This window comes from Thamnophis elegans, chromosome 3 (assembly GCF_009769535.1).
Source record: "Thamnophis elegans isolate rThaEle1 chromosome 3, rThaEle1.pri, whole genome shotgun sequence".
NCBI lineage: Eukaryota > Metazoa > Chordata > Lepidosauria > Squamata > Colubridae > Thamnophis > Thamnophis elegans.
The window spans coordinates 111840247-111862368 of NC_045543.1; the positions used below are offsets into that span (position 1 = coordinate 111840247).

Genomic DNA, 22122 nt, shown 5'->3' on the forward strand with positions numbered 1-22122 from the left:
TGGTACCAGAGGTGGTATTCAGTCAGTTTGGACAGGTTCAGGTGAACAGATAGTGGAAATTTTGAATAGTTTGGAGCACTGGCAAATACCACCTCTGATTTCACCCCACCTGCTCACCCCACCCTATATATCTTGTCTTGGCCATGCAGCCTAGCTAATCTCCATGCCTAGCCCGCTCTGCTCATCAAAGGTAAGCATGCTTCCCATTCACCCTTCGCTTTGGGTTGGGGCCCAGGGACACACCATTCCCCAGCTCCAACTATGCCCTGAAGTCTCTGCCCACTCGCCGTTTGCCTCACCCGGGTTGGGGAACACGCCATTCCCCTGCTCCAGCCTTGCCCCGGGCCTCCACTCGCTGCCCCTGTCTGGCCTTAAACTACAGCCCACCAGGCTGAAGCAATTTATTCGGCCTGCTGTGCTAGGCCAAAGGGCTGGGGGAGGGGCAGGGGCGCAGAAGGGCGCCTAGAGAACAACCATTCAGGTAAGCCAATGGTCATTCTTCTTACCTGTAAGAAGTCCCATCCAGAAAGCGCTGAAGTGGAGATCTTGCAGCCACTTCTGTCCCTTGCCGAGTCTCAGTCACTCACGAAGACATTCCATGTGTTCTCTGGGTTGGCAACTGCTTCTCTCTGCTGCTGCTCTTGCTGAGAGAGCGTCTTTTGCAATTTAGCAGCTGTGAGCCGCTACGGCCCCTATTTTCTCTTCAACAGATTCATCATCATAAATTTGTTGTTTTCATTACATTACAGAAATATAACTGATTTGGATTTGGCTCACCCTGATTGTGATCTGTACTTTTAATTGAAAGCAATGGCCATCTCCAGAACAGAGGCTGGTGTCTATCCAGTCTGACTTTTTATTTCTTTGCCTTAGACAATTATAGTCCCCCAGTTTAGAAAGTAGTGTAATTCATCTTTAAGACCTTGACAGTGCTTGGTTATTGGTTCTCATATCATCAAATTGCTTTCTTACAGAAGGGTATTACATATCTGCTGGCATAGATAAAATGGCATTTGGAATTTCTGATTGTGTCTCCTTCCTGCCTTGCATCTTTCTGGTCTTGCATGGTTGAACAATATAAGTGCAGTGTTGCCATTAGTTGGAAATGGATCTCTACACCTATGAAATGCTGATTCAATGCATTACGTATAATAAACAACTTTCATCCACCTTTAGCTTTATACATTAGATCATATATCAAAATAATAAATCCACTTAGGCTAATTTCAAATTATTTTCATAGTAAATTAAGTAAAATTGCATTATTAACAGGATTACAATATTCAGTGCTTCCATAAATTAAAATGAGGAAGATAAAATAATAGCTATTTTATTTTGATTTTATTTTTTTCATGTTGTTTTTTAAAAAAAACTGACACTATTAGATCTTTCAGGTGGCTGAAATATGAGTTTATTTGTTTTTAACTAATGTAAGATGGTACTAAACATAACCAGTGTTTCACAAGGTTACTCTACTCAGCTTCATATTTTTTTAGGTTTCAATTCAGATCTCAATTCTTTTCCAACCATTGTATCATTCTTGATCACATTAATTACTTCTGAGTTATAATTGACCCTTAACCTCTGAATGTAGTTTAAAAATTCAATGTAGTAAAAATATACCTAAAATATATGGCAATAAGTTATTTATATCATATTGCATTTATTCTACTGTAATATATACAGAGCAGATTCGGGATGCTGTCTCTGAGCTTTTAAGACATTAAGAGTTTAAGATCACATTAGCTAACGGACTTACTAACATATGCATGAGTATATTTATGCAAGCATTAAGAATGGCATCAGAATTCCTTTTCTCTGGCCCTTCTCAGAACTGTTAGATACTGGGAATAGCCCCAAAGTATGGCCCCAAAGTTTGTAACTTCTAATTTGAGATGTGCTTGGTTTCCTCAGTAATGTTTTCTTTTTAAAAAAATGCTTTTGTTAAAATTAAATTGAATTATGCTTTAGCTTTCAATATTTTTTTTACTTGTTTTGATTTTGCCATTTAGTTATATTTTCTTTATAATTCAGGTTCTTCTCACTGTACACCCTCAAAGATAAATTAAGAACACCTTACATAAATTATCTCTGGTGTAAAAATGTTTTTTACCTAAGATGAAAAAGACCAATCTAATTTAAACTTGTTTCAGAGTATTATTAAAATGAGTTGTTTGTTCTATATCTTCTTTATAAATGGTTACCTGAAATAAAAAAAAATAAAACTGCCACATAATGTAGAAATATTAAACATGCAAAGCTTTTATGGCATTAACAATATAAAAATAGGAAATTCTAATTACAGCTTCAACAAGTTTAATGTTACCAAACTTTTACAGTAATTAATTCCCCAAAGAACACTAGCCTCTATGGATAACTACTCTAAGGTTATAGAATAAGAGGGAATGTTTGTTTGGAAGTTAAATGAGAAAATTCAGACTTCTCTAATGATTGCCTTTATATGAATATAAAATTTTCATCTTGTAGTTTTCTTTTTTCTTAGTTCAATTTTTATACAAAGATAGAAATAATAGAAGATAAATTGAAAGTGGTGCTGAAAGCATTGCTTCAATTTCTTTCTTATAGATTTGATATTGATCATTTTTAATGATTTAATATTGATTAAAGTTTTCCTGAAAAGAATGTGGTGGGTCACTGATAATATGGCACCACAGTTTTATTGATATAGTTAGTTGTTTCATTATTTGTGGATGCTTTGTGTTGCTACGCCTATCACTTGGCTTTAAAATAATGTTCTGTTGTAGAGAAAAATACCTTCACTTTCCTGTATCTTTCAGCAATGAAGCTGAAAACATTTTTACTGCAATGATCATCTTCAAACTAATACAATTATATCTTAATTATTTGCTATAGTATAGTATATTATAGCACAATACTATAATTCGTGATTGAAAACTGCCTTGCTGATTATTCTCTCTGTTTTAATTATCTTTGATAGTACGGCATGATGGTTTGACTTCAGAAATATATATCAAGGTGGAACAGCAATAGTTTGTGTGCCAAGTGCTGAATGTGATATGTTGATCTTCCTAGCTAGCCCAATTTATATTCCTTTATGGATAGGCCATGTGGCTGACCAAAGCACTATTGTAGATATTTTTCTACAGATGTCCTCCATTCCTTCTGAGGTTGCTTGCAAATTTACTACAACCTCTGGGACGTGGTAGATAAAAACACTAAAATGTTGGACGGATCTTTCCAGGCTTCCTTTAGTTCTTTTGCACATTATATGCTCACAGATCTAGATCTCCATTCCCTCGCCACAAAAGATTCCCAACTAGACAACTTGATTGGATGCCCTCAAACTTATCCTCATAAGAAGAATTGTTACAAATGAGTTTATCCATAGAGAGGGAAACAAACACTGTGACAGAAATAGTACACAGAAAGTTCCTGACTGCTGAAGTAATACCAACCAGTTGATAGTCCACTGCATACCTGATCGGTAGTTGCCATGAACAAGTTTAATAGGTAAATAATTTATTATTACTTATTTGAATTTGTAAGTGGCCTGACTCAATGGTCTATGGTAAATATAAATAAATATAATTGGTAATTAGTTTGTAAATATAAATAAAAGAGTGGCTGGGGGACTTGGAGCATCCAGCTTCCCTAAAACTAAATTGAGAGTGAAAGTGTATGGACCTGGTGATCAGATGGAAGGGCATGGTCCTAGAATGGACTAGCCTAAGCAATTGCAGTAGGAAGGTTTCTAATTTTGACCATGTCATCCTCAGCCACGTCTTCCACATGGATTTGATTCTCTGCATGGAACTTCTGTGTTAAAAGGTAAAAAAAAAAAATCTCTATAGGCTGTCTGCAGCCTGCAACTACAGGAAGCTGCTAGTGAGATACGGTTGGAAAAAAGGTAGTGAATTTATTTTACAGCAGAGTCTTGAAATCGAACTCAGTGTGTCTCAATCAAGGTGTAGCTGCTTCATTCACAGGAACATATCACACTATGTATGCTCTTTAACTAAGTTCTGCTCTTCCAATATTATCCCTGTCCAAGATACTAAACAAAGAAAGTATGCATAATCGCACCCTTTTTACTGTTGGTGAGGAATGTCTGAATTTTGGATTATGATTGTATTGGGAACCCTGACAGAATTCCAGGTTGTTGGTGTTGGTTACATGTGAGTGCATGAAAACTTTGTTTGCTTTCTCCCATAATACTTCAAAAGAACCCTGTAGTTTGCTATCTTGTTTGAGCTCAATGTATTTAGAGTACTTTTTAAAAATGTAACTATCTAGAACACATCTATGTTTTTTTTAATACTAAAATGTATCTTTAGACCTTGACTGATTGTTTCTGTGTATACTTAGGTGACCATAATGATGTCAAAATGACATGTGTCAATGATGCAGTTACATATTTTGTGTCTATTACACCATAATATCTGATAGTGTATGTCACATCATTTACATGATGAGGTCTTGATTCATGTGCCATTTGCCCCTGCCTTGACCCTTCCACGGGTGTCTACATACTTATTCCTAAAATTTGAAGAATTAATTTCAGCTTGAATTTGATATTTAATTTAATTTTCAAATGAAAAACTATTCACTTTTTATATTACCTTGAATTCATTTAGTTCATCATCTGAATGTAAAACACATTTAAATATTTTGATAATACTAATAAATTTAAAAACCTATTTCACTCTATTTTTTTAATAAGGGCAGGGTCAGAAATGCTGATCAAAATTAGCCTTTAAGCTCCATCATAATTAATGTGCTCATCTGCAGTTTTCTTTTCATGAAGCTTGAAATAAAAGTCTTTGTAAGTGACAATAAATACTATTTATCAATAAAATGAATCTAAGTTGTATTACATATGAAAGTGAATATATGTGTCTTTGGATAATGTTTCAGGATGCATCCTGGGTTGGTCACTGGGACCAGAGGTTTAGACTTCCTAGTTTTTAGACTTGTGCTGATCCCATCTTCAGGAAACCTCTCTCTAGCAGAGTATGTGCTTTGGCCTTTTCTGTGTGAGATATTTATATGGTACCCAGGTGTGTGTGACTATTTAGTTGTTGATTTGGGTGTTGATGGGTGTCTTACGTTGTTGGCTATTGTTTCCTTGTGCTGCCAAGCCCTCGCCTCCTAAGTATTTGATAAGCTGGTGGTAAATCAATACTCCTGTTAATAAACGAGGGGGACTGTTTCCATGGCTGTTTTTATATCTGTTCGTCCAAAAACCTTAGTAACTGAAAAACTGAATTTATGTCCTTGTTCATTGCAGTGTGAGCTACCAGTGATTTCAGGTCTCCTGGTCTGACTGCTCACTTGTGTTCTTGCAAGCTAGTTGTTAGCTTCCTCCCTGTCTGCCTACATAGTCACAGGATAATCCATGTAGGGAATCTGGTAGATTACATTGTAAATATATTTACAATGCATTATTTGTTCTTGTATGGTAATCTCTGGGCAGTATACGATGCCCACTTGCAGATCTGGGAAGCTGTGTTCTACTGCTTCTGAAATGTTGTATGGCAGGGTGTGCCAGATAGTTGGTCTTGTACCTTGTTTCTTATGAGCCAAGGTGGCGCAGTGGTTAAATGCAGCACTGCAGGCTACTGCTAGATCAGCAGGTCAGCGGTTCAAATCTCACCGGCTCAGGGTTGACTCAGCCTTCCATCCTTCCGAGGTGGGTAAAATGAGGACCCAGATTGTTGGGGGCAATATGCTGACTCTCTGTAAACCGCTTAGAGAGGCCTGAAAGGCCTATGAAGCGGTATATAAGTCTACTGCTATTGCTATTCTTCCTTTCTGTCTCTGTCATGTTGCACAGACACCTAGTAACAAATGCTTGTGGGCACCCATTCTGCCTGAATTGTTCACGTAGGTAGCAGCTCATCACTTGTTTAACTTGCTATGTGTTACAGTGGGTTCTTACCCTGTCATATAGTGTTCTGATGCAATTCTTTTTGTGTTCCTTTATAAGATGTTATATATTGGATATCTCCTTAGAAGAAACAACATTTTCAAAGTGTATTATTGAGCAGTACCCACATAATCTGTACATAACTAATTTTGGTTCTATCTTGGGAACAGCGCTGCTTCTATAGACATCTGACATTATCTGTGATTCTCTCAAGTATCTTGGCAGAGGAAATCTTTAAATTTTTATATTGTGGCAAAAATGGTAGGTCAGCTTAGCCTCCATTATGAACAGTGTAGCTTTTGAGATCCAGGAGCATAAAAATATTCAATTTCTAGAATGTCTTTTGGTTTTCTCTTCTGTATTTTATTTCAGAACAATGATCTAATGCAAGGTTTCTCAATCTTAGCAACTTTAATATGTGTAAGGACTTCAATTCCCAGAATTTTTCAGCCAGCATATTCTGGGAGTTGAAGTCCAGACGTAATCAAGTTGTCAAGGTTGAGAAACACTGGGAAAATGTATATTAGAATAATGGATATTCATATACTGTGTTTAATTAAAATCTGTAGAAACTTCTCAGTTGACTAATATAATGCTATGTATTGCTAATATAAGATATATCCTGATAATGATGATTCACCTGTATGGAAACAACAAATTTATATTAAGCAAAATTTCTGATATATAGTAGTTTATTGCTGTTCCATGTAATGTATGTATGTTAATAAAACCTTATTAATAATTTAGCCAAATAACTATTAGAAGCAAAAGCTTTCTAATAGCACTCTCAGGTATGAACGCCGCCTCCTTGCTAAAGTCTCCAAAAGATAAAACCAATCAGTCTTTCTTCACAAGTGGGGATCTAATGACGTCAATTAAAACTTGCTTGTTTAATCTGCATTTATAAAATAGAGTTAACATCTTGGATAAAGATACTGGAGTATATATTACTGTTTCTGCTAGATTTGTCTCAAATGAGCTAGAGTGTGTTGAGTTTAAACTTTATTTTAGGTGTTTTTTTAAGGATAATGGTAGCTCATTTGTAAATTCTTATGCTAATATATTCTGCACATGCCCATTCAGAAATATTTCCTACAGTGAAATTTACAGTCCAGGTAAGTAAGCATAAGACTGTAGCAATATTCACCAATTCGCATATCCCTATTATGAGAATAACTAGATGGATTTTTCTATGTTAATTAGAGCTATTTATTACAGCTATTAAAATGGAATACTTTACCTCTGTTCATTACTTGACTTCATAATTTAGATTTAGCTACCACAGCAGAAAATTTTGTAAGCACTATGTTAGCAGGAAAAAAATTCACTATTTAGATATGACAGAAATATGGTCTGATTCTGGGATGATTAAGTACTTAAACTTAGGCTAGAGCATTGAATTTACCAGCACAGTGTTATTAGTTGTGCCAAAAATATCTTACGGTGGAAGTTACCAGCATGTAAACTTATTTCAGTGCTGCAGCATTTTCCTCTCTTGCTGGAGAATACAATTACTACGTATGTTTGCTATTTATGATTGTTTACACAGATGTTGCATAATAGAACAGTATTTTCTGAAAATAATTTTAAATAAAATTATGCCTGCACAAACCTTAGATACAGATACTATTTATACTGATGTTTTGGAGTTTGAGAAATACAATTAATTACAACCAGATTCATGCTGTAATACTGATATGGAATATTGCTTTGAATTTAATCATGCAGTTTTGTGGGAGGGTTTAGGATTGTAATATTTTGTTTATTTTTCATTTATTTTTAAGAAGGACTAACATGTTTGACTTCATTTATAAATTTAGGTTATATAAACTGGATAAGGATTATTAAAATTTTACTATTAACTAAATTTAAAACTTCCAGTCTTTCAGAGCACAAAATGAAGCTAACATTCCAAGATTTTGGAGAGGAAAAAACCCCACCTGACAGGGGTGTAAATAAAATATAATTGTAATTGTAAAATTCAAACTGAAACTTGAATTAACTGTGCTTTATAAGGGAAACATCTTAAACATATCATTCAAAATTCAGAAGTACTTTAGCTGAAAGGATTAAAACAATTCATTAATGTGAGGGTTGCAAATATGTCATTGCTGAGTTGTTTAAAATCAATACTGCTACTAAATTCTAACACAACCAGCTTGCAATTCTTTTACCACCAATTTTCTAGATTTTTACTATACTTAAGCTTTCTTTCCCCCCAAAATGAACCAAAATATCCATTTGGACTTTAAGCTGCTGAATCAGACTTTGGCACATGTCTCCTATACTGAGTCCCTTTTAGGGAATAGGGCGGCATATAAATAAAATAAAACTTAAACTTAAGTTGATTTGGTCATAGTAGCATAAAACTAAATCCCCTAAAGTTGAAAAGTTCTAATCCATTGTAGGTCATATAGATTAAAATCAACACTTCTTGGTCCATAATCAAATCATGCATTATAGTAACTTTAATAACACAAATTAACTTAATTACATTAGTTAATTAAAATAATTAAGTTTGCATTAAACTGCATGAAGCAAATAATTGATTCTCTGCTAGCTGATAGGGCAAGTTCATAAAGCCACTAGATCTGAACTATATATGCTTTGGCTTATTACAAGCTTCATGTTAGTTTTGTTAATCTGTTTAATTATTTTCTTGATATCTCAATTACCTCCCTATCCCATCATCATGCATAGAAAAAGAATTTGATGTGATTTTCTTCATTCTCTACATTGCCAGCCTACAGTAGAATTGTTGATCAGTTTTGTTTATCTTTCTGGTGAAACCTTGATTATAAGAGCATTAGAGCTACAGTGCAAAAACACATTTAAAGGATTCCAATGCATTTGTTTCTTTTTTCAGGTATCTATATGCAATACTACATAGTAGATAGCATAACATTCTACATTGGACTTATTGCTCCAGCTATAAAGTACTTTGCTTTTGCCAATGTAGTAACTAATCCATCAGAACAATTATTATTTTATTATCTTTGTTGAAAAAAATCCTATTACAGGGAGCAATTCAGACATCTAGTCTATATAATTTTTCCAAAAATTGTACTATTGGAAGAATTCATTATGTTCAAAATTGGCAGCTCTTTCTGTAAAATATGGTAGTAAACAATAATTTATAGACCTTAAAATGTCTGTATGAGGGCTAGAGAATAGCCCTTAGTGCAAAATTGATAAAATCCACCATAGCAAGATAACCTTTTTATTTAAACATTTTCATTTCAGCAGTTGTGTTTAGAAACGATTCCACTGGGGACAGAACAGAGATTTTAAAAAGAAAAACAAGCCACATTCAAGCTCTGAACTTCTGTTTCTCCCAAGTCTCACTCAAACCAATGCTTCTCTCTCAGTTCATTTGGATTTAAGAGTTAGGTGGCATTAAACAGCAGAACTACATGAGGCAAATCAAGATGCATATTATTTTTGTGGTGAATTGAGTCATTATGGAGTGAGTTGGTTATTTGAATAAAAGTAAACTGAAGCTATGTCTCTATTTCGCTCTCTGCTTCTATTAAAACTACATTTTAAAGCCAGTTTTCTGAAAATTAGGTTCTAAAAGGTAGACAAAAAATATGGCTTCCAGAGAGTGCACATTTAGATACAGTCAATTAGATCCTATATAGAGAATGCTTGTTGTCCAACTGGCTTTGCATTGTAGTCAAGCCTTCAGTTGTTTAAAAATGCTAACTGGCAAGCATATGATTGTCATAAAAGCTTAGAATTCTAAATATTTATTAAATAGTTATGCTTTTCAACAAGTTTCACAAACAATCCTATTAAAGTTGCTAGAAATAACTATCAAATATAAACAGACCAATACTGAAGTATTCTAAAGGTAACCTACCATGTTACTTTTTCAATTAAGACAGTGCCTCTTAATCTTATATGGTTTATTTATTAATGTTATGGCTTGTTTTGTTTTTGTATAGATCTTTCCATTCTAATATGGAAAGTTCTTTACTCGTTATAAAGAAATGATTATGAGATGTTGCCAGAGTCGTCTTTTGTGACCCTTGCCAAGGAGTGACAGTGATTTTTTCAGAACAATATGTTTCTTTATATCAGAAGGAACAGCCAAGACTAAACAATGCCATTGCTTGATATATCTTTTATATTATTTAAAAAGAATAGTGGCCGTGTGGATAAAATTAATTATGTTCTTGAAGGTTACATATTCTATATGGTTATAGATCATTCTGCTCAAATAGCTATATGATCCATTGCTTTGTTGCTGTCTCATGCACTATAATGAAGTCTATATTTTTAATATGTCACATTAGCTGACATAGGAAACAGACTACAAAAAATCATTTTTTATAAACAATGCAAATTGCTGAGTAGTATTTCTCAGATTATAAAATTAAGAACTATTGCAATACTGTAGGTTGAGAAGTAGGAAACTACTAAATATATGTCAGTCAGTTTTGAGATGTATAATATGTAACTGTACTCACATCAGGGGTATTAAACTCAAGGCCCGCGGGCCAGATCCAGCCTGCAAGGTACTTAGATCTGGCCTGTGGGGCCACCCTGGAAACAGCGAAGGACCAGCCCGCGGTGCCTCTGTCAGCAAAAACAGAGCTCGGAAGGACTACATTCAGCCCTTGCGAGCTCCATTTTTGCTGGCAGAGTGTTGCAGGAGGCTATTGCAACGGGAAATGGAGCTCAGGAGCCGTTTTCACTAGCAGAGCAATCGAGCCACCACCCCCAACACAAGTGATCCCGCCCACCCCAGCTTTCTGAGGTCAAGTACAATTCTGATGTGGGCTGCGATTAAATTGAGTTTGACATCCCCACACTATATGAAAAACAACATATAACTTTGATTTGGATCTTTAAAGAAAAGTTTATTTTGGGAATTACACCAACGTTTTATAATTTATTTGAGGCACATTGAAAGATGTTTCTGGTTAACATCTTTTCATTTTATGTATGATTGTATTTATTTTACATAATCACATAGATATTATTAAAATGGATACAAAGTTAGTTTGTTACCTGCCATTGTGTGCTTGTCTGTACCAACATACATGCAGATTTATATCACTTTAGCTTTAGTTCTAATTTTTAATGTAGCAGTTAAATTAGATTCATCAGCAAAACCAGAAATGTTTGTAATCTAAACTTCCTGTTTTCACCCCTATTTTTGAGAAGTCTATGGTAAAACAGCATCACCTTGTGTCTCCATAGTGAAATTTAGTTTTACATGCTCAAATTTCTTAAGGAGGGTTCCTTAAGGAGGTGTTATGCTAAAAACTCAATTAATTCAAAATGAACTTTATATATTGGGTGACACCCAGTGGCCAATTCTATTTCATGGGAAATTATAATTCATTTATAATAAGTAAATCCTCTGAGCCCATAAGAGTATGATGTTAGAAATCTTTTCAGACCAAATACAGCACCAAAATATAGTTCTATTAGAAAAACTTGTATAAATCTAGATGTAATGGTAATATGAATATCTGGAAGAAATAGCAATTTATTTATTGCAATAGAGGAGCTGTATTTCCTGCCTACTTAGTTTGAAAGGTGTCAAAATTTAGTATATTTCATCCCTGGTTCACTTTAAAAATGGAATATCTTTTCTTTCAAAAATTAACATTTTCTATATACAAACCCATAATATCAATTTGTTTTTCAGCAATTTTATTTCAAAGCTTTTTGTTAACTTTTAATATAAGTAGCTGTACATTTGCCAAAAGGAAGAATTCACATTGTATAGGAAACAAAAATAAAAGTAGTGTTCTGCATGCTTTCAATTTTAATGCACATTCAAAGTTCCATACTTTGGAAGAAAATTATGATAAAGGCTTCATCTTACCCTGTTATCTAATCAACGATCAGCATGTTAATTTATTTCCTCCTGCAGCTGCTGTTTTGCATTAATTTAGGATAATCTAAATTTAGTTGTATTATAACATATGTTAACTTCCTATAAAAGAGAATGCCTTAGGATGAGGATTTTCAAACTATAGACCATGACTCCCTTGGAGGCTACAAGTTAATTTGAGAGGGGTCGTACATTTATGGGGGCCATAATATTTTTTTAAATGCCAAAAGGAAACTTGAGCATAGAGGTCTAATTTCTGGCGATTGCGGATAGAAAGAATCTGTGCTGCACATAGCACAGAGCTGACAGGAGGGAGAGGTACAGGCCCAGATGAAGGCAATTCCCCCTCTCAGAATTGAGAACAGAGGAAGTCACTAAACACACTATACTGGATAATTGCTGGTACTAACAGCACACACTCACTTGGCTTCTTCTGCTATCATTGGCGGACAACTGGCAGGAGCAGCAAACAGATTTTGATCAAAAGGTATCACATCAGTAGATAGCTATATATACTTAGCAAATTGGAAGAAGCCCATTCTCTACTCCTGGTTTAGCAACTCAATACCAGCTCTTCCTACAATATGAGGTGCTTCTTCAACAGCCACACAGGTTGCAAGGGTCTTCAAAGTATTTGGAACTCTCAAAGATGTAACAGTCATCTTCTTTCCATAGGAAAGGGCCTCTAGTCTCTTTTTCAGGGTGCCCCCCCCCCGGCTCTCTAATTATCTCCAATATTAGAAGGACCATCCTAAGATCCAATCAATCCCAAGAGGGTTATCACAGCTGCCCGGCCATCTATTAAAGGACTAACTAGAGAATCCAAATTGTGGGCACCATAAAAAACAAGTAGATAATGGCCACAAATGCTTCACTATCCTTAGGTTATTGTTCTTACTTTCTTTTCTTCCTTTCTTCTTTCCCTTTAAAATGATTGCCCATTCACTTCACTTTTATACCATCCTGTCTGCAAAGCTTTTGTTAAGGGAGCCCAAATTTCCAAAGCAGGTACTTAGTAGGAAGGTACTTCTCCCAGAAATATAGAAATCCCAGCTACCTGCTCATCAGGGGTAATTATGCATTGTGGAGAAGCGCATTCAATGTAAGCTCCCGCACAGGGGTAGCCTTCCCAAGTGTAAATCCATCAGAGATCAGCCAGCCTCCGCAAAAGCCAGTCTTCAGCAGCAACAGTTCCCATCATCCCCGACCAACTGCTTGGGATGACAACTTGAAATTCTAGATTGTAATGCAAAGAGGAAGGAGATTAGAAAAGAGTTTTAGTTTTCCATTTGATCTTGAATTGCCATCATCATCATCCCAATTTTTGTTGGATTCACAGTGCAAACAAATTTGAGAACCCCAGTTTTAGGACTGAAAGCTATTATGTGGAAGACTAAGATTGGATCTTCCACCTTTTACTTGAAAAGTAGTGAGGGATAAATATAGTCCTTTTTCATCAGATATGCACTCTTTTCTTGATTTAATTCCTGTCTCCCAGGTTATTATTGGCACCAGAGTGAAATAAGAAAAATAACTAAATATGGCTCCCAATTTAATTCTGCAACTGTTTCCACCATTTATCATATTTAATTTGATCACTTAAAGCATCATTCCACATATATAAAGTTAATTATCATTTTAAGGAGACTGTTTCTTAATAGATTATAAAATTGCACCGATATTGTGTATTTAGTTATAGAATTGTGTTAGTACATTTACCACTGAATTCTTTCATGTTTTGTTTTGAATATTAGCTGATTACTGACATGCTACTTTTCTGATTGAAAGTTGCCTATTGGACTGAGGTGTAATAGAACCTTTTGTAAATGCACAATTTACAAGTCTTTGTTTAAACTGAAGTTCCTGATCCCTCAGTTTCCCTTTAGTCATTTATTAAAGAAATCTACGTTTGTATTTAAGTGTTTCACTTCTGCACTTTGAAAATGAGCACTAATTATTTTAAATGGAAGAAAAAATTAAATCTGTCATGCAGAGAGTATTCCTTTCTGCCTTGCCACACTATGGTCAAAGTAGTATTTTGGTTTTATGCCTATTGTGTGCAATGACAAAGGTTTATTTTTCCTTTGTTCTTTTCAGAGCGCTGCAGCAGCTCCCAGTCCAGTGCTAGGAAACATTCCCCCAGGAGATGGCATGCCAGTAGGTCCTGTTCCACCGGGTTTTTTTCAGGTATTCAGAAAAATTTGATTATAGGGCTTTCAGAACTTAGAAAAGAGAAAATAGCATTTTTTGGCACTGCCATGAAAGAATACCATTTCTTCCATGCATAAAATGCACAGTATTTAAACATTTGGGATAGAATAGGGTGTTTCTATGGATTTTATCAGTAGAAAATAAGTTTATGCTGTTTATATCAGCAGTGCAAACATAAAATCTAGGATAAAGTGTTAAATGTACAATGATAACTTAATTTAAATGGGCCACAGGTGAAGTTGTATGATAGAAGAAATTGGTTGCTTGCTTTGCTACTTTGTCTAGTAGAGTCTTAAGTTAAATTGTATTGTTTTGATTCTTTGTTAAAGATATATGCTATAGAAAATAGTGGCTTCATACTACTAGGGAAGTTCAAACTAGCAATTTGTAATCACAAATCATGACCATATAAATGTGAGCTGGTTGCCAAGCACCTGAATAGTAATCATGTGACCGTGAGATTGTTGGAAGGCATAAAGCACCCTTTCCAAGGCTGTTGTCACCTCAGGTCATCATTAAAAGATGAGCAAGTCGATGACTACTTGTATGTCAAATTATGTTAAGTGATGAAAGCCTTAATTTGGAAACCAAATTATTTTTATGTTTCACTAAGCAGTAAAACAAAGCCAAATGAATGGGATTGTCTTAGCTTTTGGGGATAAAAAGGATAGTGAAAATATAGATATACATATAGATTGAGTGTGTCTGATGTATGTGAGAGGTGTGTGTGTGTGAGAGAGAGAGGGAGGGAGGGAGAAAGATCATTCACAGCTTATTTCATAACAGTCACAACAGACATAGCTAGTGTGTATTACTGAGATCTGCTGGGCAATCCAAGCATTTTAGAGATTTGCCCAGCCAGGTTGTAGAGACTATAGTAGCTACATGGTTAAGAATAGGATTGGAATGACACTCATTTTACACGACAACATATTTGAATTTGAAAATAGAGTCAGAATTGCTGAAGGATAAGCACATACACGTTAATTTGGGCTACAAGCAAAGGCTAGCACACCAACAATCATGCTATGTAGTTGGCTCCTTGATTTTTATCTGAATACAAGTTTGTTTGTTATCTCCTTGTTTTTGGTGTTGGATGGTTTCAGTTTTTCTTGCCTTGAATAAAATTGTCTCAGTATTTAAAACCACAGGGTTATCTCAATAATTGATGATCATATATTTGACCTTATACTTGCCTCAAAGCAGTTATGTGATGATTTAAATATGCAGAACCATTTAACTTGGTGCTGTGGTCACGTTACTTCCTACGCAACCTAGGATGAGGTGCTCTTTGGGAGCTACACCAGGTTCGTCTTGTCCACGAACTAAATGGAAATGAATGGATCCAGTTTCTGGAGGATAAGTTATCCAGTGGTATGAGAGGCACTTCTGGTGGTGACCTAATTAGTTTTGGGTACAGAAATTATTCTGGACTCTTCATAAACTGCTCTCAAGCCCATTTCTATTCTTACTTTTAATCTTACTTTACTGAAGAGTTTTGGGAGATGAAGCATCAGAAACAATATGTGGAGTGCTGTTTGAAGACCAAAAGTTAATTTCATCAAGCATGAATTTGAGTTCATTTTGACTCTACATTAGTGATAATGGAGACAAAGTGTTACTATTTTTGCTGTCCTATTGTGCCAATCAGATGCCTGTTTAGAATAGTAAATTTCATTTTAGGAAAGGATGAGTCAGGAGACTCTTATCTAAGTGATTACTTTGCTTAGTGTTTTGCTGATAAAGATTTGCCTCTATCTTGACTCCCCCATAAAGAATCAGAAGTGATACCATTTATACGTCTTTAATCCTATCTCTCATAAAAACTATTGCATACAACTCCAGGGTTCCACTTTTTCTTAAATTCAAAAATTCCTGATGAAATTCATGATCATTTTACCAAGAATATAAAAAAATGTTAGACTTATGCAGAATTTTACTTTAAAAAATACATCGCTAACAGGTATGCGTCCTAGTTGATAAAAATGCATTTAAATTTACCATTAATTCATTTTGGATGTATGATAATACATAGCGGTAACATTGCACTGAGTTCTTGAATTTCTCAATCAAGTATGGTAAAATTATTTTCACTTGTGTTGAATATACATATCATTTATTTGTTGGATTCTTAGAAAAAAATCTATAATCATGTTTCTTTTGAAAAAAACTCATTTATGTTTTTCAGTGCATTTTGAATATATGGTTCTGTATTCTTTTTATTTTATGTTCTTTTCTAATTTTCTTCCTTATAACCTAAAAGTAAAAATAATTAATAAAAATTTCCAAAATTAGCTAAATAATTGCTAATCATTTTTAAGAACTACTCAGGTGTAACTGTCAGATTTTTTAAAGGCTGAGTAAAAAAAGTATGAGTAGAATATATTGATATTATTATAAACTTCTTAGTGAACCTAAAATATAGAAATCATAAAGGTAACAGATGTCTCCTTGTGTAGGTAGATGTCAGTCTGATGCATAGACCTTTTAAGTGGTGGGACATGTGCAAAATACTTGCAAAGTAGTGATTAGAAATCCTAGCTAGCATAGATTAGTATAAACGTGTGGAGTAAATCTGAGCTGAGGCTCTATTTTTGGCATACTTTTATTCTGTATGCCACCCAGAAAAAATAATTCTGTTTGAGTTTGGTAGCCTTATAAATCTCAAGAATAAAATAAATACTACCTAAAATGTGCCAAAAAGTTATAATTATCTGGAAATGCTGCATATGACACATGTATTTACTAGGGTTGACAAATAGTTTATATCTTCTGTATCTTACTAAAGTCATGAATAATGGAAGACAGTATCACTGGTCCATGTAGTAATGGCCATGGAATTGGGAAGAATGCAGATTGAGTGTAAATGTGTAAAAGGTTTAAATAATAATATGAAAAGAAAGGAGCGAGAAAGTCTATATCTGCCAACCTTAGAAGAGGAGGAAAGATATAATTGATGTGAGTGAAGGTGGTCTGATTCTGTGGGGTAGGGTTGGCATATAGCTGCAAGGAAATGAAGAGGGTTTAACTATAAATGGAATAGCTGAAATGTAGGGGATAAAATTATGAATTGGTGTCATCTTTATTGTTGTAGCTGCTTATGGTGGTAAAAGATTACAGGTGATGTTAGTTGTATGTTACATTTTACATTTTAGAATGATGACAGTGGAAACATTCTGCAATGTACTGAATGAAGTAGAAAATATTATTCTTTTAGACACATGAAAGGGGTGGGTGAGAATGATATTACAGTATGTGGAAAAAGCGATTAGGCCATTTGTAGAGCAAAAAGTGAATGGGAATAATGTCTATTTGATGAATATCTGCTTTGAAAAATATTCAGTATTAAAGAAATTGAGCATTGTGGCAGTTAGGACATGATCTGAAATTTGGATGGCATGGATATCTATGGCATAATAAGGTTAGTGTAGATGTCAAAATTAATTACAGCAGGCAGGCCATTCTTAAAACGTGGAATAAATAAAAATCTAGGTTGTGTCCAAAAATTCCTTTGAGGATTTCAGCATAAAAAGCATGTTATAGACAAGAAATCATAAGTAAACATAAATGGTATTATGTAGTACTACAATGTGCTTTATTTTTTCATGCGGATTATAAAATGGGTTTTTTATACACAATTATCAGAAAGGTTTAAAGTGAATAATAGGTAAGCTTTTCAACAATGCAAGACTAAGTTTGAAATAGAACTATGTACAAAGAATGAACGTGTTATTGCTAAAATATATAAATTTGTTGAAATATGAAACAGAAAAAGAACAAATGAAAGAATGTATGTATTTAAAGAGAACTTTAAAATTAGCTACAGTATTGGATCAATGGAAAAAGATAGGTTTGAAAGGATTGGAATTTACATTATGTTCTTAAAGAGAAGCTATATAAAAGTATGTATTGTTGGTGTTTGTCATCAGAGAAATTGTCTAAAAGGTACTTTGAATCTTTGTTGGAAATGTGAACAAGATGGAGGAACGTATCAAGTATGGTAGACATGTGAAAAACCAAAAAAATGTTGGATACAAATAAATATATTAATTGATAAACTGTTAAAGAATAATGTACAGTTGAGACCAGATTAACAGAGAGACAGCTAAAAATGCAATGGGACTTTGTTTATATATACAGTATATGACAACTGCAGCAAGATTACTGTATTCTCAAAAGTTGAAATGTTTGACACCGTAATAGAGGAAAATGATGGAACCTGCAAAGATAATTAACTTGACTTTCTTAATAGGAAAAATATCTACATTTATGGCTGATTGGAAACCCCTTATAGTCTTTTTAGCATGGAACAGAAAAAATGCACTTAAGGCTTATGATTTTGATGATGAGTTTTGTTGTAAATTTTTTTGCAATTATAGAGTAAAAGATAATTTTGTAATCCTACATATTTGCTGCAAAGGAACTCAAAAACTTCTTCCTATCTATTTTTATCTTTTATTTTTTCTGTACTTTTTTCTTTTTCTACTCTTTCGATTTCTTTATTCCATATCACTTTGTGTTAGTTTTTATGTTCTCTTTTAAACTTTTAATAACCTTTATCTTAAAAAAAGATTCTGTTTCAAATACTTGGATAGGTACAAATGTGAACTTGGGACAGAGTACTTTTGGTAGGTTCGAGAATAGATCTTGGGGCGGGAGGGGGAGGAAGTAAACAATAATTAGTATGAAAGTGGAACAATTGCAGGAGAAACAAGTATGAATACCGTATAAAAAAGTAATAGATTATTGCTTATCAGAACAAATAGGATGGGAACATAAAGAAAGAGAATAAGGAAGCTGCTTAAAATAAAGTAACAGTTATGTTACAGAATAAACACAGGTTGTGGCTCAGAGTGCTTAATAGAAAGTATGAAAAAGACTTCTTGTTCACAGATGAAGTAAAAAAAGGTTAGGGATAAGAAAAAATTCCATGTAACTCCCTTTTTATGATCCTGTAAACCTTTAATTCAGGTTAGAGTCAGTGCAAGAAATGTATTCTCTATATATACGAGAAAAAAATAGCTGTATAGAGTATAGTCAAACAGAGCAAGGAATGGTTAAGTTTAAAAAAAAGATTTCAAAAAGTGATATGTATGATTTTTTTAAAATTAAAAAATAGCTTTAGAAGGGGTAGAAAGGTCTAAACAAGTAATCTTTAGTGGAGTGAATGGAGTCAGAAACACGAATGATGAAATTATTTGGGACAAAACTAAAATGAGGGAATGCTGGAAGAAAGTTGTATGACAATGATATATTAAGGAATGCTATGCAAGAAAAATGATAAGAGGGGTTTATAAATCCTGTAAGAAAGTTAATAGTCGAACTAGCAAAATTTTGAAATATACAATTTACTTGTGGCTAGGCAGTATGATTAAAGTGTAAAGACCAGATCTGGGCAAATTCCCTATACAAAGGAAAAGGCAGCAAGACTGAAAAAAACCTACAACAATTAGCATTAGGAAAGGTGCTTAGCAGAATTCTGATTGAAAAGTGTGTAAGAGGCTAGAATGAGAAAAGCTTGGGGAGTACAATAATGCAGCTTTATATCAAACAGGTACACAAAGCAAATTTTTGCTCAAGTAATCAAGAAATGTAAGGGAAAAATTATTTACACTTAGAGAGAGCCTATGATAAAGTAAACAGGCTTGAAAATATGATTTTTGCATACATGTAGAATTTAATGTTTATTGCTGAATGTAATAAGAATGATACATGATGGAGGTAAAACCTGGGTGAGATTAAATGGAATGTCTAATGAAAGTTTAAACTGACCTTAAACTTATATTTAGCACTTCTTTCACAAAGGGGTCAAGGAAACTCAGCTGGGGCTTCAATGGACCTAATAGCCAAAAAGCAGTTAACAAGCAATTTCCGAAGTTATTAGAAAAGAAGGTATACAAACCCAGTGTCATTTTAAAGACACCAACCACAGTTTGATCAAATTGGCTATTTCCAAAACCCTCCAGAGCCCATTGTCTTGCAGTCTTCTCGCAAAGGATGAATTTTCAGTGATCAGAGGGCATTATTTAAAAACAATCTTATAAAGTGAAGAAAAGTAAAATAAATTGCAGAATTATACACGTGAAGTGAAAAATGATAAGAAATTTTGGGGGGACATTGACTTAATAAGCAGTTGACATATACATTGATTGTAAAAAAAATAACAACTTTATGATAATGCTCAACCTGTTTTTAAAATGTGTGATACAAACACCAGAAGAACCAGTACTTTTTTAAAAATGTAAGAATGTAGACCAAAATAAGTTCTAAATGCATTTTAGCTGCTTCTGATTGCTAAACAGTTGCATGCATTCCAGGCATTTGTTCTTTCTGTAACAATTAAATGTACAGATATATTTAAATAATTATCATTACTCAGTTGCAATTAATTTGTATTTGTTACAGTTAGGAAATAAATGTATGTTTATGCATATTCTATATGCATAAATTATGCTACGCAAGATTTGAATATTCTATTTATTTGTTAAATGATCATGGTGCCGTATTAGATTTTCTAAAGATGAATGTAGCAGAGGGTTCTACTAAGGGGAAATTAAAATATATGAGTTCAGCACCTAATGCGTTGAATCAGTTCCATAGATGTAGTTACAAATATAAGTGGCAAATCATCCAGAAAATAAAATACACCTCACTGATATGAGATACACTAAAAAAAAATTTAATTCTGGATGATCTTGTAAAAAAAATCTACAAAATAAAATATTGATAAATTACTTATATTAGTGACGAGCAATGACTGAAAGGTATATCAGGATAAGAAAATATGAAATGATAACATTCAATTTGCTAGATGTTAGTTGCAAGAAATAAAATCTGTTTTCCAATTTCATAGGCATAATGTGATTTTATACATATGTAAACTCCATTAACCGTTTTACCCAAATATAATTATTTTCCGCATGCTTCAAATCCCATTCAAATTTAATGGACACTCGGGTCTAACAGACTTTTCTACTTCCCATGAGTCCATTAAATCAAGGATTTGCTTGATGTGAATAATATTTTTGTTCCATTTTGTTATATAGTTACAAAATGGCAGTTATCACTTACAGTTACAAATCAAATGTTAAAATAGGTGTTGAATTTAAAAGCCAAATTTTATAAGTGTTTTTTGTGAATGTCTATAAAAATGCATAATGATTATAAGAGCATAGTGCCATCTTGTGGCCACTGGATTCTCTGCATTTTTAACCACAGAACAGATTTTATAGTACTATACATATTATGCTGTACATTCCAGAGAAAGAATAAACTTGCTAATTAATAAATAGAGCTGAGGAATTAGAAAACGGGGTGAGGTATAAAATGAAGATGCATTTGGTTTTATGTTAAGAGAGTGATAGAATGTTAACATTGGATATACTTGGCGAAGATGAGGAAGTTTCTTTTTCCTATTTTTTCCACTATTTTTTTAATGGGGTTCTGCACTTTCTATATATTTTATTGTTTTTGAGAGGGGTTGTATATATTTTATATGTTTAATATAATTCTTAATAAAATTATTGGGTAAAAAACAAAGAAGGAGCAAAGATATTACATTGGTAATATAAATTCCTAGTGTAGTAATGCTATTGCTATTGTACTATAAAAGTTTTTAAAAATTGAATCTTAATGAATGGTTATAAAATTAATATTTTTTCTCCAAGCTTTAACCTGTAAGGCCATTTAAATTTTGGATTACCTTAATTTGCCTTGTACTATTGATAGTATCTCTTTCTATAGTGTAATACTAGCATAGAAAAGCTGTGGGTATAACTGAAATACTTTTCTTCCAGGCCTTCAAAACTGTGATTAAAGGTTCAGTTTTCTTCCAGATAAATAACTTTCATACATCTCCAGTGACTAGAGCTTCCCTTTATATTTATACTTTTGTAATTCAGGGGAACAATTAAAATGCAAAACAGCAAGCCATGTGATTATAAACTTATTTTTATACAAAAAAGGGACTCTGCTAGGTTACTCAACAACACAAAGTCTGAAGCTTATTAAATAACTAATAAATGTTTGGATAGCATGATGGCAAAATATCACTTGTTTAATTCTGGCTATGCAAGGTATTTTTTAAGTAAAGTCTTCAACTCCTAACCATAATGGAGCCTGCTCGTGATAGTCATACACTGTAGTGGTTGCA

General features: G+C 33.7%; 1 protein-coding gene across 4 annotated transcripts in view; it reads left to right on the forward strand.

The window, feature by feature from the left end:
- The window catches only part of SSBP2 (single stranded DNA binding protein 2), a 127147-nt gene that overhangs the window by 80130 nt on the left and 24895 nt on the right, over window positions 1-22122 (forward strand). For 2 of the 4 annotated variants that reach the window (XM_032213424.1, XM_032213425.1), the window contains exon 5: window positions 13857-13946. The exons of the other annotated variants lie outside the window; for them this stretch is intronic. In XM_032213424.1, coding sequence (XP_032069315.1) covers window positions 13857-13946 — 90 coding nt within the window. The remainder of the gene's footprint in view (window positions 1-13856; window positions 13947-22122) is intronic. 4 annotated transcript variants of the gene reach the window in all.